The 24,653-nt window shown below is 37.7% G+C and overlaps 1 protein-coding gene and 1 pseudogene across 6 annotated transcripts in view; one reads left to right on the forward strand and one right to left on the reverse strand.

Annotated features, from left to right (window-relative positions):
* The window catches only part of LOC121820822 (uncharacterized), a 187,000-nt gene that overhangs the window by 59,270 nt on the left and 103,077 nt on the right, over window positions 1–24,653 (reverse strand). Inside the window, exons 6-9 of one of the 6 annotated variants that reach the window (XM_076563829.1) lie at window positions 24,547–24,629; window positions 8,002–8,128; window positions 7,748–7,808; window positions 4,313–6,609 (exon numbers count right to left, since the gene is read on the reverse strand). The exons of 1 other annotated variant lie outside the window; for it this stretch is intronic. In XM_076563829.1, the coding sequence (XP_076419944.1) occupies window positions 5,328–6,609; window positions 7,748–7,808; window positions 8,002–8,128; window positions 24,547–24,558 (1,482 nt within the window). In that variant the 5' untranslated portion in view covers window positions 24,559–24,629 and the 3' untranslated portion in view covers window positions 4,313–5,327. Of the gene's footprint in view, window positions 1–4,312; window positions 6,610–7,743; window positions 7,809–8,001; window positions 8,129–12,809; window positions 13,498–14,853; window positions 15,426–24,546; window positions 24,630–24,653 lie in introns of those variants that run through there. 4 more of the 6 variants (XM_076563828.1, XM_076563830.1, XM_076563826.1 and 1 more) reach the window with 4 other exon arrangements.
* LOC102916272 (mitochondrial intermembrane space import and assembly protein 40 pseudogene) lies at window positions 22,015–22,749 on the forward strand (annotated as a pseudogene).

Below are 24,653 nucleotides of genomic sequence, written 5' to 3' on the forward strand. Positions count from 1 at the left end.
TAAGAGACCATGGATGCCAACCCAGACTATTATACCAAGCAAACCTCTCAGTCACCATAGATGGAGTAAACAAAATATTCCATGATAAAAACCAGATTTAAACAACACCTATGAGCAAATCCAGCCTTACAGAAAGCATTAAAAGAGAAAATCCTACCTAAGGATGTCAGATACACACATGAAAACATAGGCAACAGACAATCCCACACCAACAAACATACAACACTACCATCAAATCATAACAAGAATTAACTATCACTGTTCATTAATATCCCTTAATATCAACGGAATCCATTTTCCAATAAAAAGACACAGGCTAGATCACCAGCAACACCAGTGACCATTGGGGTCATAAGGCCACCCTGCACCATTGGAAAGGATTGGGAAAGACATTACATATTTATCACAAGGAAAATACACCAAGATGAAGTCTCAGTTCTAAACATGTATGCCCCAAATACCAGGGCATCCAAAAGAAACATTACTAAAGCTTAAATAGCACACCAAATCCCACATAATAGTAATGGGAGACTTCAACACCCCACTCTCAACAATGGACAGGTCTGCAAGACAGGAACTTAACAGAGAAATAAAAGATCTAACAGACATCATGACTCAAATGAACTTAATAGATACCTACAGAACATTCCACCCTAACAAAAAAGAATATACCTTAGAACCTTCTCTAAAATTAACCACATGCTTGGTCACAAAGCAAATCTCAACAGATATAAAAAAAATTGGAAACACCTCCTGCTGTATTATATCAGAAAACCATAGCTTAAAGCTAGATTTCAAACAACAAAATTTATAAAAAGCCTCATGGAAACGAAAAGGAGTAATGTTCAACTGAATTACCAATGGGTCAAGGAAGAAATAAAAAAATTAAAGATTTTCTAGAATTCAATAAAAATGAATGTACAACATACCAAAACTTATGGGACACTATGAAAGCAGTGTTAAGAGAAAAATTCACAGTGCTAAATGCCCACAAAAAGAAGTTAGAGAAATAACACACTAGTGAATTAACAGCAAACCTGAAAACTCTAGAACAAAAAGAAGAAAAACTCACCCACGAGCAATAGATGGCAGGAAATAATCAAATTGAGGGCTGAGATCAATGAAATTGAAACAAAGAGAACAATTCAAAGAATTTATGAAACCAAAGGGTCGGTTCTTTGAGAAAATCAACAAGATAGACAAGCCCTTATCCAAATTAACCAAAAGGCAGAGAGAACATCCAAATTAACAAAATCAGAAATGAAAAAAAGAGACATAACAACAGACAATGAGGAAATCCAGAGAATCATCAGGTCATACTTCAAAAACCCGTACTCCACAAAATTGGAAAATCTGAAAGAAATGGACAATTTTCTGGATAGGTACCATATATCTAAGTTAAATCAAGACCAGATAAACTATTTAAATATAACAGTAACCACTAAGGAAATAGAAATAGTCATTAAAAATCTCCCAACCAAAAAAAAAAAAAAAAAAAAAAAAAAAAGCCTAGGACAAGATGGTTTCAGTGCAGAATTCTATGAGAATTTCAAAGAAGAACTAATACCAATACTCTTCAAATTGTTCTACACAATATAAACAGAACTCCTTTTATGAGGCTACAGTTACCCTGATACCCAAACCACACAAAGATGCAACAAAGAAAGAGAATTACAGACCAGTCTCTATCATAAACATTGATGCAAAAAAAATACTCCATAAATATTGGCAAACTGAGTCCAAGAACACATCAAAAAAATTATCCACCATGAACAAGTAGGCTTCATCCCAGGGAGCAAGGATGGTTCAATATATGAAAATCTGTCAATGTAATATACCATATAAACAAACTGAGAGAAGAAAACCACATGATCATCTCATTAGATGCTAAAAATGCCTTTGACAAAATCCAACAGCCCTTCATAATTAAGGTCCCAGAGAGATCACGAATATAAGGAACATAACTAAACATAATAAAGACAATTTATAACAAGCCGACAGCCAACATCAAATTAAATGGAGAGAAACACAGAGTGATTCCAGTAAAATAAGAATGAGATAAGGCTGCACACTCTCCCCACATTTACTTAATATAATATGTGAAGTTCTAGTTACAGCAATAAGACAACAAAAGGGCATCTAGGTGATAAAAATTGGAAAGGAAGAAGACAAACTTTCATTATTTACAGATGATATGATAGTATACATAAGTGACCCCAAAAATTCTGCCAGGGAACTCCTACAACTGATAAACACTTTCAGTAATGTGGCAGGATAAATTATCTTTAAAAAAAAATTAGATCAGTAGCCCTCCTATATACAAATGATAAATGAGCTAAGAAAGAAATCAGAGAAACATCACCCTTTACAAAAGCAACAAATAATATAAAATACCTTGGAGCAACTCTAACTAAGCAGGTCAAAACCTGTATGACAAGAACTTTAAGTCTCTGACTAAGCAGGTCAAAACCTGTATGACAAGAACTTTAAATCTCTGAAAAAAAATTGAAAATGGAATGATCTCTCATGTTCATGGATAGGTAAGATTAACATAGTAAAAAACAACAATCTTACCAAAAGCAACCTACAGATTCAATGCAATCTCCATCAAAATCCCAACAAAATTCTTCATAGACCTGGGAAGAACAACACTCATCTTCATATGGATAAAAACAAAAAATGTAAGATAGCTAAAAACAATCCTGCACAATAAAGCCACATCTGGAGACATCACCATCCCAGACTTCAAGCTCGATGATACAGCTATACTTATAAAAACAACTTGGTATTGGCATAAAAACTAACATGTAGATCAATGGAATTGAGTTGAAGACCACACACTTGTGAACACCCAATTTTTGACAAAGAAGCCAAACTTGTGCAATGGAAAAAGTAAAGCATTTTCAACAAATGGTCCTGGCATAACTGGATGTCAACATGTAGAAGATTGCAAATGCATCCATATCTATCTCCATGCACAAAACTCAAGTCCAAGTGGATCAAAGACCTCAACATAAATCCAGCTACACTGAACTTGATAGAAGAGAAAGTAGGTAGTCTTGAATATATTGGCACAGGAAACCACTTCCTAAGTATAACGTCAGTAGCACAGACACTGGGAGCAACAATAAATAAATGGGATGTCCTGAAAATGAGAAGCTTTTGTAGGGCAAAAGATATGGTCAAGAAGATAAAATGACAGCCTACAAAATGGGAAAAGATATTCACCAACCCCACATCTGACAGAGGGCTGATCTTCAAAATATGTAAAGAACTCAAGAAACTAGGTGAGATCTCCATGAGCAAACTGGGAGCAAGGAGTGGGGGGCAACGGAGGGTAGGGGATGGGGGGTGAGAACATAAGGGAATGGGATGGTCGAACTAGAACAGGGACAGTGTGGAAGAACAAGAGATACCATGATAGAGGGAGACATCAAGGGAACAGGGAGAAACATAGTGCCCCAGGAACACACAAGGATTACCCCAGTTTAGTCTACTAGCATTATTGGAGAAGGTGCCTAAACTGGCCTATTCCAGTAATCAGATTGGTGAATACCCTAACTATTATCATAGAGCCTCCATCCAGTAAATGATGGAAGCAGATGCAGAGATCCACAGCCAAGCACCAGTCCAAAGAAAGGAGTCCAGCTGAAGAGAGAGAAGAGGGATTCTATGACCAAAGGAAATCAAAATCATGATGGGAAAAAATACAGAGACAACTAAAACAATCTAGTGGGAACTCATGACCCAATGGGAACTAGTGGACCAAGAGTTTTGGAGCCTCCACTTGACCGGACTAAACCATCTGCATAGCTGAGACTGTTGTTTACCTTGAAAGGCCCCTGTCAGTGGGTCTGGATTCATCCCTGGTGCATGGGCAGGCTTTTTGGAGCCCAGTGCCTATGGTGGAACACTATACACTGCCTTGGTTCAGGGAGAGATGCTTAGACCTGCCTCAAGTGAATGTACCAGGCTCTGCTGATTCTCCACAGGAGTCCTTGCCTTAGAGGAGTTGGGAATGGAGGATGGGCTGATAGATAAGCCTGGGGGACAGAAGGAGGGAGGAGAGGGGCACTTGTGATTGGCATGTAAAATGAACAAAAAATTCTTAATAATTAAAAAAAAAACATTATCAAGCTAAAGACATGGCTGCACAGTTAAGAAAAGGTCTTTTCCAGTACCAGGATCCAATTTTGGACAACTTTCCATAACTCCTGCTATGAGAAAATCCAAAGGTCTAACCTTCTTGGGCACCAGCATGCACATACATACACAAGCACACACTGAAATCATAATTGAAATTTAAGCAGTTTTTAACAAATGAAAGTTTTCCTCTTTTAAGCATTCATTTCTATAACTCATTTGTTGAAACATCTACAGGGTTATTTACAGAGCTTTTCTTCTATATAAGTAGCTCATGTGACAGAAAGAATGTAGGATTAAAGTCAGAAATACCAATCATTTTAAGCTGCTATTATTATTTGGGAAGATTTATGAAATGCTGCCCTGCTGGAAGAAATATATCACTGGGGGTAGGCTTTGAGAATTTACATCTGCACCCTGTTTCCAGTTCTCACTCTCTACTTCATCTTGCAGATGGAGGATATGAGTTCTTAGCTTCTGCTTAGGCTGCCATGTCTGACACCTGTTGCCATGGAACTTTCATGGTGATCTTTTATCCCTCTGGAACCAAGGGCCAAATTAAACTCTTTTTATAAGTTGACATAGGCAATATATCACAAAAACAGAAAAGGCACTAATACAAATCCATAAAGTTTTACACCCAAATTAGTTATTTCATGTAATTGAAGAGAAGTATAAAATTTAAAAGGAATAAATTTATCATTGAAATTCATAGGGATTCATAAATTCATTTTCTCCATGAATTTGAAGTTACAACAATATAAAGTTGTACATCCTAATGTTTGACCAGACTGATGACACTTTCAAAATTTTTTACAGAATAAATATTTTTGTGAAACTGAATGTAAGAATGTTAGCTAAAGATCTTAACAAATACTTTATAATAAGAAGCCCTCAATATTTTTTTAGGAATTCAAAGACTATTGTAATATACAAAAGCTTTAACACATTGATTGCACACAAAGTTCTTATTCTTGTAGAAAGTGTAAAATTTTACCACACAGACTACATTTATAGGCTTTCTCTACAGTATGATTTTTATTCATGATTTTGTATACTATTGAAACATGCCATTACCACACTTATTACCTTCATAGAGTTTTGCTCAAGTGTATGTTCTTTTATGTACTCAGAGATTATTATAATATGCAAAGCCTATACTGAGTACATTCACAGCGTTTCTCTTAAGTATGTATTATTTTATGCCTTTGAAGAGAAGAGTAATGAACAAAGACTTTACTGCACTGATTACATTCATAGGGTTTCTTTCCAGTATGTATTATTTTGTGCATTTGAAGACCACTGTAACAGGCAAAGGCTTTACCACACTGATTACATGCATAGGGTTTCTCTCCAGTATGTGTTCTTGTATGCCTTTGAAGATGACTTTGATATGCAAAGTTTTTTCCACATTGAGTACATTCATAGGGCTTCTCTCCAGTATGTATTCTTTTATGTATTTGGAGATGACTTTGACATACAAAGGCCTTACCACACTGATTACATTCATAGGGTTTCTCCCCAGAATGTGTTCTTTCATGCACTTGAAGATGATTGAGTTGTGAAAAGCCTTTACCACACCAATTACATTCATAGGGTTTCTCTCCAGTATGTGTTCTTTTATGTATTCTGAGACTGCTGTGATAATTAAATCCTTTACCACACTGATTGCATTCACAGGGTTTCTCTCCAGTATGTGTTCTTTTGTGCATTTGAAGACCACTGTGACGTGTATAGGCTTTACCACACTGATTACATGCATAGGGTTTCTCTCCAGTATGTATTATTTTGTGCATTTGAAGACTACTGTGACGTTCAAATGCTTTACCACACTGATTGCATTCATATGGTTTCTCCCCAGTATGTGTTCTTTTATGTCTTTGAAGATTACTTCGAAGTGCAAAGGCATTTCCACACTGAGTACACTCATAGGGCTTCTCTCCAGTATGTGTTCTTTTATGTATTCGAAGATGACTTTGACATAAAAAGTCCTTACCACACTGATGGCATTTATAGGGTTTCTCTCCAGTATGTATTCTTTTATACACTTGAAGAACACTGAGTTGTGAAAAGCCTTTACCAAACCATGTACGTTCATTGGGTTTCTCTCCAGCATGTGTTCTCTTATGTATTTGAAGTCTTCTTTGCAATGCAAAAGCTTTACCACCCTGATTACATGCATAGGATTTCTCTCCATTATGTGTTATTTTGTGAATTTGAAGATTTCTATAATATGCAAAACATTTACCACACTGATCACATTCATATGGTTTTTCTCCAGTTTGTGCTTTTTTATGCCTTTCAAGATTACTGTGATATGCCAAGGCTTTACCACATTGATTATATTCAGAGGGCATCACTCCAGTATATGTTCTTTCATGCCTGTGAAGAGTATAGTGATGAGCAAAGGCTTTAACACATTCAGTATGTTCAGAAGATTGCTCGCCAATATGAATTCTTTCTTGCCTGCAAGGATAATTGGCACATGTAAAGGCTTTACCACATTTAATACACTGTTGAATCTTTATATCTGAATGAATTAATTTATAATTTGGTTCACTTATAAAGCAGAATCATATATTAAGGTTTTATCACTGTCTTTACACTCATGTTATTCCCCTTCATTAGAGGTTGTTTTGCATCTTTGAAGATACCTATGATGCTAAGAGCCTTTATTACATAGTTCACATTTATAAGACCTTTTTCTACATGAGATTTTTCACATATTTCAAGAAAACTGGAAAAACTCAGAGCTTTACCACATTTATTGCTTTCATAGATTTTCCTATACTATAAGTCATACTACGTTTTCTAAGTGAAGTATCACAAACAGAACGATTTACACAGTCCTAGTATGCATAGGGCTTTTCTGAAGTGTGAGATTGTTGATGTGTTAAGAGTAAAGGTAGAAAAGCAATTACTTGTATATTTGAATCAAATTCAACAGGTCTACTTAATGTGAAGAGTGCTACAAATATTCTAATACTTCTGAGAAGTACATTACATCATTCTATATCCCTTTGTTCACATGGCTTGTATCCAGAGTGACATATGACATACATAGTAAAAGAAGAATGACACATAAAGGTTTCTTCATAGAACTCACAGTTTGAATTTATGTTTCTCATAGACATGTGATATATGGATTAATGTTTCTCCACAAAAGCCCTTGATTCTTGACTCTAAGTGCCCACCTAACTAAATTTATCAAAGTCACAAACAGTATAAGAGTAATACTAGCTTTAATATGGACTATTTGCTTATTAGAAGGTTTTTAACATATACTTAGCACTTTTTCATTGTGTTTCATCTTTGTAAAATGAGTGGTATAAAACTAAATTGATTGGCAGTTCTACAGCATAACACTCCTGGGACTTTGATTCACATGGTGACATCTGTTAAGGCATTGTTTTCTTGCTTAAAAGAATGCCTTGCAAATGTAATTGACCTCCCCGAAGTTGAGGCATATGGTGTTGTGAGAATTTAATAACCATCAATACATTTTAAGCCTTATTATTTACACTGTTGTCTTTCTTTGAAATTTGTGGAACACATTACATTTTCTTCAAGAGCACATTTGTATCAGTTTGCAAATAAAAATTACCTTTCATGTCTTCTAGAACTCTTACAATGATCTTCAATATCATGGTCTTCCCAGCTGTATCCTAAAATATAGTTTCAGGAAATGTATGTTATATTATTGGAAATTGTGCAAAATTTGTTACTATCTTCAAGGAACCTTAGATCCATGCCTGATTTATTCATCCCATTCTTCTTTCTCAATCAAATTGCAGGAGAAAATAAATAGTCAAGAAATAGTAGCCCTCTTATTTTACATGAAGGAAAATTCAGTCTTACCTATAGTAGTGAGGTTCCTGTAGGTCTCCAGCATCACATCTTTGTAGAGATTTTTCTGGGAAGGATCCAGCAAAGTCCACTCTGCCCAAGTGAAGTCAATGTGCACATCATCATAGGTCACTGCATTCTGAAATATCCCATACATGTGTACAACAGAAAGCATGGTATTAACAACATTGCAAGTGTATACCTCTTTGACAGCATAATCATAAAATTGCAGTGCTCCACACATTTAATTCCATGACACAGACATTATATTCAGATCACCAAGTAACTCTGGAATGAAACTAAATAGGAGGCTCAACCCTGTCATTTCTGTATGCTATGAATGGGATATGACCTTGCAACACAAATGTCTATTAACAAACATAGAGAAACAAGTAAACAGATCAACAGCACAGACTACACATAAGAAAAATTATTTTGCTAAGCACAAAAAAGAAAAATAAGATGGACAAGCTGGGTATATTGGCTCATGACTTTAACCATAGCACTCAGCGGCAGAGGCAGGTAAATCTGCTTCTGGGTTGCATGCTAGCCTAATATATGCAATCAGTTCTTGGAGAGCCAGAAGTCCATATTGGAATTCCATCTTCTGTGCAAAAATCAGTCAAACAAACAAAACATATAGGAAGAACTTAGAGGTTATTTACTGAAGTTTCTGCTTCTGTATTCATCTTCCAGAAAGCTGAAATACCCCACTTTAATCTGTAACATCAATTGAGATCTTACTAAAAGGTACCACATGTTTAAACAGTTACAAATGAACAGATGAAAACATTAGCAGTATGAATGTTGATAATAAATCATCAACATGGGGCAGGAGAGATGGTTCTGTAATAAAGAATGCTGGTCTTGCATACAAGTGGAGGTAATTGCCAATATTTACATAGGGGATCAAGACTATCCATTATTCCCAGTTCACAGTTTTTGAGACCATCTTTTTATCACTGTGATGACCAGGTACCCATGTGATGCATATCTGTTCATAAACGTAAAATACTCATATTCATTAAAAATTTTCAAAACAAACACAACAGGCAGGAAGAATGTTGTGTACCTGAAATCCAATGACAGAAGTCTCAGGCAGTATGTCATGAATACATGTTATCATGGGAGACAGAATGATACCATCTACCAAATTTCAAAATTCAGGATAAGGATGAAGCTCATTACAACAGCATACGCTTGACATACACAAAAAACCTGCTTTCCAGGCCCACCACCCAATAATATAAAAACAAAAAAAGCCAGGAATTTCAGGCCACCTCTAATCCTAGCACTTGTGAGCCAGAGTCAAGTGGATCACTGATATCAAGGACAGCTGGGTGTACAGAACTACTTTCAGGATAGCCAGGGCTACACAGACAAATCTTGTCAACAAAAACAAACAAAAAATTAAAGCAGTAGGCTAGCAAACTGCCTTAGCATTGAATATCAATTTCTTCTATTGTATCTTATGTGATTTACACATAGTCTATAATGGTGGTGATGGCATTATAGCACAAGAAGGATGCTAGCTAATGAGTTTCAACCACAACACAATTGAAATCAAGAAGAGGAAATGGGTTGAGTCTATAGATGCTCATAACCCAAGCAAGATGCTCTTATTGGTCACTGTCTTGTGCTCAGCTAGCTTTGTAATCCATCTCAGGCTCACATGATTAGGGTATTGCAACCTAAGTAGAAGATTCTTTCCACATCAATCATCAGTCAACACAGTTTCTCAAAGACACAGTAACTAGCAATTCTGATCTAGACATAGCCTCAATTGATGTTCCCTCAGATGACTCCAGGCTACATAATTTTGACAGCTGAAGCTAGTTAAGGCAAAGACACAATAATACATGAGAAAGTTTTAAAAACACAAAAATAATGAATTAACCATATCAAGCACTAAAGCAGCAAAAAAAAAATCCAAACATGAAGATTGCAACAACTGGACAACACAGATATATTGAGAAACGAGAAGTGAGTCTCTAAGATCAAGAAGAGAAAACTAAAGCTGTCTGTCCCCAGAAATTCCCCAAACCAACCAAAGCACAAGGAACTCAAAACATAATATAGTACATTTAAAAAAAATGGTGAAGTTCCATCATTTTCCAGAGAAACAACAATAAATTTAGATGACAATTAATAAAGTCAATACAAATGGTACCACTGACCAAACAAGACAAAAAAGACATACCTACATATAGGTATCACAATCTCTTAAGCAAGAACTACAAGATTCTAATCTAAATTTAACCACAAGAAATCACTGTCCAACACTCATCCTGTATACTTGAGTACTTTTTCTTTGTTAATAATAGAAAATTGAATTTTGAGGATGGCTGTACCAACAGAATTGGACAGATTCACTTGAAGCCTTCTGATGTTTTAACTTTGTAGAAAATAGATTTGATTACTAAAAGTATCTCATTCTCTTATCATAAAGAAAATTTCATTTCTTCAGGCTGAGGAAATAAAAACTATTCCAAATCAAATGCAAGATAACAGATATTTAAAGAAAGAATATATGATTTGAATTACACACCTAAAGCAACTTGTTTTGCTCTAATTGCTTATGAGTCACAAGAACATTTGAAAAAAGTTTTTCCCCACATTTTATGAATGTTTGTGTGTGTGAGAGAATGGGTTCCGTGTGTATAAAGGTGGCATACAGAAAAATAGGGTGTTAGATCTCCAGGATCTGGAGTAGCAGGTGATTATAAACCTACAAACTTTGATACTGATATGTGAACTCAGGTCATATCCAAGAAGAATACATGCTATGTCACTTGAAACAACCACATATAACTTTTTATCCAATACAATAAAAGTCATTTACATATTAACAACAATAACAACAAAACCTAAATAAGCAAAGAAGTAAATAAATGGTCCATGGGAACATGGTGCATCAATTTTAAGATTTTGTGTATGGTAAATTCAAACCATGAATCGAATACAATCCAAAGAAAATGCCAAACAATTTATAACATAATATACCTGATTCCAAAGGTACAAACTGGAAAATCTAAGAATGATAAATAAGATTATGAAAAGATAATACATATATTAATATAATCTGACTTCTATATTTACCACAAAGCTAAAACAATCAAGAATATATACAATATTTGTGAAAGAATAAAGGAGAGAGAAAAAGGTAAGAACAAAGGCAGAAAAATATTGTCAACTTTTCACCAAAAGACCAAAGGAAACTCAGCCACAAAAGATGTATTCTTGACCAATGTTACCAAGTTTCATATAATTCTATATATATAGAAATTAACACAGAGTTCACAATTCCCACAAAATTAACTCAAACTACCTTTAAACAGTTATGTTTCTGATTCTCCAGCTACTGATTTTTCTTCCAAAAAGAGAGGCCTCTATTGTAGAATATTAATTTAAGATGTGTTACATTTGTTTATGTTGTGGGACATTTGATTAATGATGCAAAGATGCATTGCATTCTTTTATGTTGTATTTGTTTGAATGTGTGAAGCTGTGTTATTTTGTCTGTCTAAAACAAATAATGGTGTAATAAAGAGCTGAATAGCCAAAAGCTAAGCAGTAGAAAGGGTGGGTAAGGTAGGGTTGGCAGGCAGAGAGAATAAATAGCAAGAGAGAAAAGGAGCATGAGGAGCATGATCAAGGAGCAAAAAAAAAAAAAAAAAAAAAATTGCCAACCACCCAGTCACATAGACAGCCATGGACAAAGAATGAAAGAAAGGTTACAGAAGTAAAAAAAGAAAAGAAAAAGACAAGAGACAAAAGGTAGATAGGATAATTTAAGTTAAGAGAAGCTGGTTTGAAAAAAAACCTAGAGAAGGCCAGGCATTTGTACGTGACAGTAAGCCTCTGTGTGTGACTTTTGTGGGAGCTGGTGGTGAGCCAGCAAAAGAGCCAACACAGCCAACAACAGACCCCATGCTCCAGAGCTCTCTTGGCAAATGGAGGTAATCTCCTGCTATGGCTCTTCAAACTCTCATGTCGCCTTGTGGTTTCAGGAAAACCCAGCCCCACTGATGCCCAATTGCAAAGAGTGTAGAAGAATAATTTAATGTATATTTCCTGCCCCATGTGTTATGGCACATGATGTAGAATCTGCCCTATTCATCTGCCCAGCAACAAGCAAACCTGAAATATCTCTGCAGCTCAGAATCTTCTTTGTTTCCCCTGGAACTAAACTTCTCTGAATCAAGTAAACTCTGGTAGCAGAAATTTTAAAGCATGCTACTCAAGTGTTGCTCAAGGATGTCCCTATCACTTCTTTCTACCAGTTTCTAAATCAATTGTAACATTTATAAGACAAACCTGAGACTGGAGTGCAATATTAAGGACATCTAGAAACCAGAGCTTCAGTTATCCAATCCAACTTCTCACTGCACACTCAATGCAGTCAGTGCCTGTGTATACACACTAGACATATATATTAAAAGTATTACAACAGCCAGGTGGTGGTGCATGCCTTTAATCCCAGATCTCAGGATGCAGAGACAAGTGGATCTCTGTGAGTTTGAACCCAGGCTGGTCTACAAAGCAAGTTCCAACACAGCTAGAGCTATACACAGAGAAACCCAGTCTCAAAAACAAACAAACAAACAAACAGCATCCTCCCATAGCCAGGTCATCAGAGTCTCCCCCTCCCCAGGAAATTTACACTCAGGGAGTCTCAGAGCAGAAGGGCCACAGCCCAGGACACACAACATTGATCAAGAGAACCACAATCTGGCTCAGAGTCTATCTCAGTTACACTGACTCTGACAGCTCAGCAGAATTGCTCCTCTTCGTCTGGGTTCAGTTGTCGCCACACTCACCATGGCATGGCTTCTGGTCTCCCTCACAGGTCTCTACAGCAAAGCCAGAGGAGAATCCTGGAAAGAATCTCCAAGCTATTTCCCACTGGTACTCCTTATTGCTAAGACTTCCCAGAGACCCACATTAGCTAATACCATTCAGCGGGGACTCAGGACAGTAGCAGTTCCCTTACAGGCTGCTCAGAGATTAAGTGACACAATCATTGGAAGTCTTCCTAGCTCTATCTGTTCACCCTTGGGGCAGAAGGGGCCCTAAACTGGAAAATCTGCATTTTAGTGGACAGTCTTCTAGTCTTCCAGAGCACTTCCTGTTCTTCTTCAAAGGCACACAATGTTTTCTGTACTAATTTCATTACGCACTGATTTTTCCAGTGCAGCCAACCCTTTGCTTCATAGCTGGGAAGCCCTGCAGCCAAACACAGGTCACATTCAAACAGTAACTTTTATTACTGTATAACTGTTGTTAAATAAAAACAGGCTATGAATTAGAAAACCATAGGCAGTCAATGGTGGGGTTGGAGGCAGGAAAGAGACTGTGGCCATGATGTAGTTATAACCACAAGGAATTATTTTGAAAAATTGAAACAGAATTTTTGGCCATGTGTTCCAGAAAATAGGGATTTATATGAGAGAAAATCAAGTATTACATTCCCCCCCCACACACCCCGAGGCTATACATTTTAAACAAGAAAATAACAGTCCTGTTTGACTGGGCCACACCACTTTACCCAGATCTTCTATTTTCATTGAACTAGTTTAACAATAGTAATTTGATTACATGATAAAGTAATTTCTTTATCCAGATTCTTGATTGCTCTGGTCTATGGATCCTGGGAAGTGGACAGTAATGAATAAAAACCAAGAATAAAAATTCGGTGTCTTATTTATTAACCAATCAGAGCAACACATTTAACATACAGAACATCCCACAGCAGCCTTGGGAGATTTTAATGCTTTTAGCCCTATTTCATTGTCCAATGGTCCTGGCCTCTATTTTCCACAAGGTACTCCACTATAATTGAGGACCAGCTTCCAATATTACTATAGCCATGTCTTGCCAGTCTTGTGGGAGAATTTTGGTACTAGTTGACCATGAATTTAACATCTGTTAACAAAAGATGAATGCATACCATAGGAAACAATCGCTTCCTTTAATCTTCTCAAATCAAACATTTTCACAGGAATCTAGTCAACTCTTACACAGTCTTAGGGATATCTGTCATTTTGCAATTGTTCCTTTAAGGTGAGTAGATAATATATTAAGGTTGTTTGTTTGAAAACCTAGGGGTGTTCCTCTCTAATTTGATAGTATAATGCTGAGGTTGGTTCTCCTTTAAGTTCCTCTGTCTGGGTCTGAATATCTCTATGATCTTTTTTTTAAAGATTTATTTATTTATTATGTATACAATGATCTGCCTGCATGTATGTCTGCAGGCCAGAAGAGGGCACCAGATCTCATTACATATGGTTGTGAGCCACCATGTGGTTGCTGGGAATTGAACTCAGGACCTCTGGAAGAACAGTCAGTGCTCTTAACCTCTGAGGCATCTCTCCAGCCCTCTATGATCTTTTTTAATAAGTTTTTCTAAGGCCTGCTTCTTGGCACTCACATCAACCAACTTTTTTAGAGATAAACCAAGAATTATCAAACCAACAATAAGGATTATCAAAATGATAATTAACATTATATATGTATGTATGTATGTATGTATGTATGTATGTATGTATATCCCTGTTAAGTTGTTACCCCTTCATTTAATTGTTCCATTTTTAAACCATTCATTGTATAACCATACAGACACCTCCTTCCATCATAATAGTCTTTCCCATTTTATAATGTGGGAGAAACCTCTCTCTTTTAACTAACCCCCCTTAAGAATTCCCAATGTCTCACCAAATCTGCTGATGACAATAGTGAAGATAACAGTGAAGTGTGAGGCTGACTGCTGCTGCATAGAATAGTAGAAGCCAGAGCGAGTGTCAAGGCAGCTACCTAGTTTGGCAGCAGCCCAAGGAGAAGGTCCAGTGAAAGCCCACAACCCACCTTGGGAGAAGAAGCCAAAGAGCCAGCTGTCTGCATAGGGGACCATGCAATAGCAGCTAATTCCTATGGCATCTGGAGCCCAAGCTCCTGTAGAATTCACTGCAGAGAGGCTGCAACCAAAAAATCACAAACTCACTCAGGGGCTTAGGGAAAAAAAGAAAAACCTAGCTGGTGGGACAGTGACTCAGGCAAGAGCAAACACTTTCAGCTCCAGCATGTGCCAGTGGCTACAAAGCCACTGGCAAGTGGCTTTTTTGTGAATTCATGCCCCCAAAGTTGGATGTCTGATGATAAACAATCCTAATTAGTCTTAACAATAAAAATCTGGAGTCAGATGTTGAGGGTAAAAGCTGAAAGTTCAGAGAAGCAGAGTAGCTAGTCACCAGAAACTTCTTGCCTCTATAAAATCTTAGAACTGAGATTTTTATATTAAGATTTCTTCTTTTTTTTTTCTTTTTTGTTTTTTTCCAAACAGGGTTTCTCTGTGTAGTTTTGGTGCCTGTTCTGGATCTCGCTCTCTAGATTAGGCTGGCCTTGAACTCACAGAGATCCACCTGGCTCTGCCTCCCGAGTGCTGGGATTAAAGGTATGCACCACCACCACCACCACCACCACCACCACCACCACCCATTCCAGAAATCTTATATTCCTGTCTCCACCTCTCAATTATGCTGGGATTAAAGGCATGATCCTTCTGTATACTGTGATTAAGGGCATGATCCTTCTGTGTGTTGGGATTAAGGGCATGATCCTTCTGTGTGCTGGGATTAAGGGCATGATCCTTCTGTGTGCTGGGATTAAGGTCATGATCCTCCTGTGTGCTGGGATTAAGGTCATGATCCTCCTGTGTGCTGGGATTAAGGGCATGATCCTTCTGTGTGCTGGGATTAAGGGCATGATCCTTCTGTGTGCTGGGATTGAAGTTGAGCTCCCCTGTCATTTGGCTCTGTTTCTCTTTTAGACTGGTTCAATCTTGTGTACTCCAGAATGGCCTTGAACTTCTGATCTTCCTGCTTCCTCCTCCCAAGAGATGGGATTAAAAGTGTGTGCCACCACTGCTTGACCTGTATGATTAACTACTGACCACCTCCACCCTCTGATCTCCAGGCAAGCATTATTTGTCAGAGCACAAACAAAATATCATACATTACACTGTGCAACTTCTTATACTCTTAATGATATTCTGAACTCTCATGGACTTGGGAAGGTCCATGTTTCAGAGTCTAACATCCCAACCACACACAGATTTTCTACCATCCAAGCTCTACTCCACACCAGGAACTGTGCTTTATTATCCTATGACTCTAGAATCAACCATATCTTCAGGTGTCCACTGTAACCAGTTTCTGCTAGGGACCTCTCGGCAGGTGTTTCAAATCAGTTACAGGGTCATCATCTCTCCATGAGCCCTTCAATCTTTGATTGGCAGCCCAGACACCAAAGCAGAAGAATACCAGAAAATTTTCAAACAGTCTGGGGGCTAGACACATAACAAGCAAAGTCTCCATTTTTTCAGTCTACTGTATGTTGATTTTATTAGTAACATGAGAACTTACTGAATTTGAGGAGATGCAGAGGGGGAGAAGAAGAGACCCAACAGACAGGAGGAAACCTGAAGGAGATGGGAAAGGACAAAAGGAAGGAGAGGATCTGAGAGGCCCGAGAGCACTGGACTTGCTGGTAGGTCTCTGAGTCCCAGTAACAGCTCCCTGGAGACTTTGTCAGGACAACCTCGTCATGCCCTCCTGAAGATGGTGCCTGGAGGAGTGTCTCTTGGCTGAGTCTAGATCTTATCAAGTTGAAAATCAATATTAACCATCAAACAAAATTAATAAAATTTGCTGTGTAAACTGAAAAACATTCCCTTTTTTAAAGTGATATTTCAATTACCAATGAGCCATGTTTGAGAACAAAGTATATGAACCTTTTGAGTATGAACTTATTCCTTTCCCAGATGTAAGCAGCAAATTTCTGAGGATTTCCAGGGTAGGATTATGAACTTCATGTAGAGTAAGGGATAATGCAGAACTCTTCTGACATATGCTTTTACCTTATTAAATCAGAATCTTACCCAAGCCACTTCAGGAACTGACCTAAGATCTCCTCTTGTTACCAAAGAGGAGAGAGAGGCAGTGAGACAGAGAGACAGAGATAAAGAGAAAAGAGAGTTAAATACACACACACACACACACACACACACACACACACACACACACATACACGAGAGAGAGAGAGAGAGAGAGAGAGAGAGAGAGAGAGACCCTTAGAACCCATTGAAATGGAATTTACAAAGTCTAACAACAAAGTCTAACATGACTTTGTATCAATTCTTACATGTAGCTCTCCCTCAAAGACCACACATTCCCAAAGTCCTTCTTTTCTACTAGTATCTGTGAAATCCATGCTAAACATCGCTTTTCAGGTGTGGTCACATGAGGCAGAAGCAAGTGGATTTCATCAAGTACCAGGTTCAGGCTATTTATTACATAGTGAGTTCCAGGCCAGAAAAGGTCAGAAAGTGAGACTGTGTCTCAAAACAACTCACTCCAAAAATCTCTACTTAATAAATTTTAGGGCTCAGAAAATGGTTTAACAGATAAAGCACTCACCTTGCAACTATCTGTATACTTCTGTGTTATAAAGCCAGTTGCAACAGCGCATGCCTATAATCCAGTGTTTTTAAGACAAGAAAAAAGGCAGACAGGAGAAATCCTGCAAGCTTATGGACAGATGATAGCAAACTAAAGACAAGGTTATTTCTAAGTGGACAGGGAAATGAATGAGGCATTTCTTTAATACCAGCTATGCTTTTCCAGATGTCCATTTTAATAACTTTGTTTCTCATATCTTGTACAGGGTAAACTTTTATTTTTCCCAATTTTTTTTTCATTTACTCAATGAAAAGCTTTACCATTGTTAATTCCAAGGCATCCTGGTGTATTTATTATTCATGGCCAAACATATATGTGAATCAGAAGTCTCCCTGTAATGAGCATACTAAGAAAATATCTTCTGGACATGTAAGAATAGCTTAGTCAGGAACCCCACCACTAAGGCTGTACCTGATAACCAGAACCCAACGATATCACTCAACAATAAGCAGACACAGTCTTAGAACCACATGACACACAAGGGGCAGTCTGTAAGCAGAGACCAAGAGGAATGCTCTGCTCTGCATACATGCAGAGAGATCACCTTGATCTGCCCTACAGCAGGAGAGTTCCCTGCAGGATTACAATTCCTGAATCAGAGACCTCTGTTAGTGACTGGACCTCACTATCAGCTAAGGTACTTGACAAAGGTGAGCAGCCATGGGGTGATAGGCGTAGGAACTGAGTTAGGGATTGAGAGAGTGAACCTTGTGTGATGACCATCAGCATTAATAAAGTATAACCATTGTTGTACTGCCTAGGCTTATCTACTTTCCTGCTCATGATGTTTCTCTTTTCCCCACGTGCTCTCCAGCATTTGTTGTCCATTTAGTGGGTCTTTGCCATTCTCATTGCAATTATCACAATTCTTAACAACAGACCAAAATCACAATCTATACAAACAGGAACAATTTATAATATCAACCTCCATAATTCTGATAATAGCCAACATAATAGTTTTAAAAATACAAAATAACAAATGACTCGAAAGAATAGTTATGAGTTTGTGTGTGTCCTAACATTTCCAGTTTTACTGAGAAGTTTACCTATGATGATTCGCCAGGCTGTCCCATGAACATTTCAAGAATCTAGCAACTCATATTTTTAATTGTGAGTCCAGCTTTCCTACTAGAGCAGGTCCTGAATATTCCAACATAGCTGAAGCACAAGAAAAAAACCTTAACACCAACTACATAAGATAGAGGTCTTTAAAGAGAAAATGAATAAATCCCTTAGAGAAAGCCAGGTAAACACAACCAAAGCATTGGAAAAATGAATTCTTGAAATAAAGCCAAGAAAAATGAAACAAAACAGTTGAAGGCATTGAATAAAACCGTTCAAGACCTCAAAATGGAAATAGAAGCAAGAAAGAAAATACCCAACAGAGGGAATTCTGGAAATGAAATGTTTAGGAATGCAAACAGGAACTACAAAGGAAAGTTTCATCAACAGAATGCAAGAGATGGAAGAGAGAATTTCAGGAACTTAAGATAGAAGAAATAGAAACACTGGTCAAAAAAAGTTAAATCTAAAGAAATTCCTGACATAAAATATCCAAGAAATCTAGGATATTACATAAGAACAAATACAAGAACATAAAGAATAAAGAAAAAAGAGGAAAATCAGATCAAAGGCACAGAGAATATTTTCAAAAAAAATATAGAAGAAAATGTCCCTACCCTAAGGAGAAGCCTACAGAATACCAAAAAGAATGGAAAAAAAGTCTCCTTACCACATTACAATCAAAACACTAAACATACAGAAAAAGAAAGAATATAAAGCTTCAAGGGAAAAAACATCAAGTAACACGTAAAAGCAGACCTATTAGAATTACACTAGATTTCTCAATGGAGACTAAAACCAGAAGGACTTGAACAAATGTGCTGCATACCCCAAGAAACCACACATGACAGCTGAGATTATTATACATAGCAGATGGAGAAAGTAAGATATTCCATAATAAATAAACTTTTAAAAATATCTATCTACAAATCCGGCCCTACAGAAGATGCTTCTTAGAAAGAAAACTCAAACACAGAGAGGGTAACTACACCAATGAAAACATAAGAAAGAAATAGTCTCACACCAGCAAAACCAAAAGAAGGGAAACACACTCTGTCTCTGTCTGTCTGTCTGTCTGTCTGTCTGTCTGTCTGTCTGTCTGTCTCTCTCTCTCTCTCTCTCTCTCTCTCTCTCTCTCTCTCTCACACACACACACAATATAACCTGTATCAACAACCGTTGATTATTGTTATCTCTCAATATAAATGGTCTCAGTTGCCCAATAACATGACACATACTAACAGAATGGATGCGAAAATATGGTTGATACTTCTGCCTGCATATAAGAAACACACCTCAACAAAAAAGACAGACATTATGTCAGGGTAAAGGGTTAGGAAATGATAGTCCAAGCAAATGGACCTATGAAGCTTGTTGGTGTATCCATTTTAATATCTATCAAAATGTGCTACCATCATTCCAAGTTCCCTACATATCCTTAAAGGCAGACTAAAATCCACAATTGTATTTTATTCTTTTTGTTTTGTTTTGTTTTGTTTTTTGAGACAGAGTTTCTCTGTGTAGCTTTGCACCTTTCCTGGAACTCACTCTGTAGCCTAGGCGGGCCTTGAACTCATAGAGATCCACATGCGTCTGCCTCCCGAGTGCTGGGATTAAAGGCATGTGCCACCACCGCCCAGCTTATATTCTTAGTTTTGATAGTCTGTTTTCACACTCATGATCCAGGTATATACTTTGCCAATAAATATATTAGTATAAAGGCATATATTTTGATATTACTATCACTGCATTATCACTACGTTTTATAATTTGCTTAAATTTTATCATAAAAATACAAACCACAAACAAAATGTGCCTCTAAAAATAGTAGCAAGAGTCTATAATATAAAAATTAAAAATGCTATTGTTGTATTATATGTGCATGTATTGTAATTGCTCTAAATATATAATGACCAAACATTAAATACACACTATCCAAGAAGAGATCTTAGATTTTATGAGCAGAGTGAGAAGCAAATGTGGTACGCTTAATGTTACTGCACACCAGAAACAAATATTGTTGTTTTTATTTAACACAGAAATGGAACTCCTTCTCTTGAAAATGTTTAAGTATCCACACAATGACCTATAGAAAAGTGTGCTTAGAGAAGGTAATAACAAAATTATGTCATAAGCAATAATTTTAAAACAGCTTGATTCTGAAAACACTGAGGATATTTCTATGTCCACATGATCGCCAAGACACCTGTACATGAGTACATAAATAATAAAACCCAGATACAATCTACATGATTATATACTATGGAACTGAGTAAAAGTTATGCTGGACTGCATTAAGTCCTGGGAAGGCAAGCAAATCTATGTATGCTTAATGCTCTAAGGATAGACAGACAAGACCATCTGAGTCAGATCCTCAGACACACATGCAAATTATCCTGACAAATAAATAAAAGGAATAAATACTAAGGAGTTGCCTCTGACAATAAAGGCAATTGCAACCAAGGCTAAAGACCTAGTTTGATCCACAAGACCCACAAGTCAGAAGAAAACAAACTTCCTATGGTTGTCATCTGGCTTCTATGAAAGCACTGTGGAGTCTGTGTGTATGTGAACAGTAGAACACTGAACACGTGTGTTTACATTAAAGATACAGGTGGTGTGTTTTTATTTCTTTCATTCCTCTAATGATAGGACACTTTCTGGTACCTATAGACATTGCTCCTAACTAACCTCTGTCCCACTAATTTACACTTAAACATTCCTACTAATGCTCTCAACTGAAATAGCTCTCCTGAACCTTATTCCTCTCTAAGACTTCAATCAGCCCACTTAAGTCACAAAATTCAACTTGCCTTTTAGGAACAAAAGTCAGTCATATTAATGAACTCCTAGACATTTTCACTTCTCACTATTCCTAAACATTCATTTTTCTTGTGTGTGTGTGTGTGTGTGTGTGTGTGTGTGTGTGTGTGTGTGTGTATTCATATAAAGGTGCACATGTGTGTATGGGGTACAATATTTATGAGACGACCAGAGGAAAACTTTGGGTGTTACTTCTCAAGTGTCATCCTGAGATTTGCTTCAAGAATAAAGATCAAAGTGTATGATACATAGAGCAGGTTCTACCCACATCCAAAATTTCTCTTTTACACCTTTGAACAAAATTATCCAAGTGGTTAAAATCAAGCTTATAAAAAGACAAAAATACTAGATGCTTTCATAACCACATCTTCCAAAGTGTTAAGAAGATAGTCAAATTATTTGAAAAGAGTAGTGCTAAAACTTGAACTAACTATGAGGGTTTGTTTATTGTGTGTTTGTTTTGTTACTTCATTTGATTTTATTTTCAGAGAGGGTCTCACTACACAGCCCATGCTGGCTCTAAAGTCACAATCCTTTTCCTGTCTGGCTTCTCCTCAACATGGCACAAGAGGAATATTTGGGAGCAGGAACTTCAACTATAGGGTGTTTTCTGGAGTGATGACCAATGAGGGAGGGTCCAGCCCACTGTGGAGCTGCATTATGGGCAGGTGGTACTGCGGTGTATAAGAAAGCAAACAGAATTTTAGATGACTGTTTTCTACTGAGAGGGGGAGAAAAGCGAAGTGGATTTGGATGGGAGGGTAAGATCTGGAAGGAGTTGGGGAAGGGGAAATAAATTGAAAATATATTGTCTGGAAATCTACTTTCAATTAAAAATGGAAAGAAAAGAAAAATGAATAAGGCGGCCTCAGTGCCTTCCACCAGGCTTGAGGAGAGAAGGGAGGTCACGGTGTGAAGGTGTATCAGCTACGGCCGCGCTGGCATCGGGAGCAACCATATCCTACTGCCGGCAAGAAGGGAAGGATCGGATCATATTTGTGACCAAAGAAGACCATTCAACTCCTAGCAGTGCAGAGCTGGTGGCTGATGATCCCAATGATCCCTATGAGGAGCACAGATTGATAGTGCCCAATGGAGATATTAACTGAAATTGCCCATGTCTTGGGGGAATGGCCAGTGGCCTCTGTGGGGAACAGCTCAAGTCTGTCTTTTCCTGTTCCCATTACAGCAAAGAAGAAATCAAGGAATCAGACTGTAGAGACCAGTTCCGGGCCATGCAGGAGTAGACCTCTATCCCTAAGACAAGGAGGAGGAAGAGGAGGCAATGCCAGCGGAGCAGGTGGAGGAAACTGCTGCTCTGAAGGCCTCTGCAGCCAAAGAACAGGGGTCAAGCTCCTGAAGGCCACAGGACTTTGTGTACAATGGCTTTTGGTCACCTCTGTGAAAGCTCTTTCCCTCTATGCACTGTAATGTACAAAATAACTTATTTTAATGATCAGGGGTCTTAGCTACTTGCCATATACACTGAAGAAAGGCAGGGGGTGTGCACCTATGTCTTGCATAAACCTGTCCTTGAGCGTTAAGTTACCGCTGGATGTACTCAGTGTTTGCTCTGTATTTTGCCACTTTGAAACACTGTGCTGAGGCTTCTCAGCAACCAAAAGTTGTTACTCAGGAAAGTTTATCACGAGAGAGCTGATTTATTCTGACTCATTTTATCCCTCTTGGTAGATTTTACACTTCTTTGGGAAATTAAGTAGATGCTAGAACTCCTTCAAGAGTGTCCATTTCTATTGGAAGAGGTTGGTGGTCAGATCCTTGAGCTGGAGTACATGGGGCTGCTGCCTTGATCCTGGCACCCAAGTTTCTGTGTTAGCAGCCCAGACTCCAAGGTGTCTACAGTTGCAGGATGGGATTGGACCCTGTGCCTCCAGTCCCTCCTAAGTGAAAGGAGAGGCTTGGTTTTTGGTTTATTGTTTTGCTGTTCTGAAAGCCCTGGTTTGGAGCCCATGTTCACTCAATCCAGTCTGTTGTGATATTGAGGTGGGGACCTAGCTGCTTCCAGAGCAGAAGCCAACAGAGGAAACATCTGAATAAAGTACTCAGCTAAAAAGAAACAATTTTTGTCTGAAAAAAAAAAGAAAAGAAAAATGAATAAGCCAGGAAGAACACGATAGGAAGCTGCATTCCTCCAGGGTGTCTATTTCAGTACCTGTCTCTAGGCTTCTGCCTTAAGTTCCTGACTGACTTGCCTGTATGATAAACTATGAACTGGATTTGCAAGCCAAATACTCTTTTCCCCCAAGCACTAAGTGAACTCAGTGAGTCTAAAATTAGCCCATGAAGTAGAGAAAAGGAAACAAAAAGAGAAAGGCGTACAGAAGAGGAGGAAATAAGAGGTGGATTTAATCAAGGTACATTATATTCATGCATGACATACTCAATAATAATGGGTGGCTTGTGTAGAGCTAACAAACCTAAACCTAAGTGTCTGTGAGTCAAAAACACTGAATTTCTCAACATGATTTCGGTCAGTTATGAGCCAAGGTAGAAGAAAAGCAACTGTAACATGATATAATACCACTCTAGCACCTATAAAGTAAATGAATTCTTCTTAATCCAGAAAACAGCTTTCCCAGCAAGGAGCTCAACATGTTCTTAGGGGCCTAAAAGAACACAGACTGGAACTGTAGGAAACTTTATTCCTTACTTGATATTTCTCTGGACCCTCCCGGTACATTGTTACTGTTATATAAAAGTAATAATAGCTTCACTTAGCATAAACACACATAATGTCTCCATACTTCCATAGGACTGAAAATGTATCCTGCATTTAAGTAATCTGAACTCAAAAATCCTAATTTCTGCCAGGCAGTAGTGGGCATGCCTTTAATCCCAGCAATTAGGAGATAGAGGCAGGTGGATCTTTGTGAGTTTGGAGCCCATCCTGGTCTACAAAGCAAGTTCCAGGACAGTTAGAACTGTTACACAGAGAAACCTTATCTCAAAAAAAAAAAAAAAAAAAACAACCCTAACTTCTAACTGAAAAATAGAAAACATTGATTCCAATGATTGTCTACTTGTAAGCAAGAGCTACATTTGTTAGATTTCACATATGCTGCAATACACAATGATTAACAGACATATATTAGGGGAGAAAATAATTGAGAGATAAATGAAATTTTACTGGACACACCTGTAGTCCCATCTCTAGGAAAGGGAGCAGGATTACCCCAAGTGAGAGACCAGCATGGCCTACACAGGTGAACTCCAAGGAACCTGCCAAGCAAAACCGGATGGAAT

Source organism: Peromyscus maniculatus, chromosome 2 (assembly GCF_049852395.1).
Source record: "Peromyscus maniculatus bairdii isolate BWxNUB_F1_BW_parent chromosome 2, HU_Pman_BW_mat_3.1, whole genome shotgun sequence".
NCBI lineage: Eukaryota > Metazoa > Chordata > Mammalia > Rodentia > Cricetidae > Peromyscus > Peromyscus maniculatus.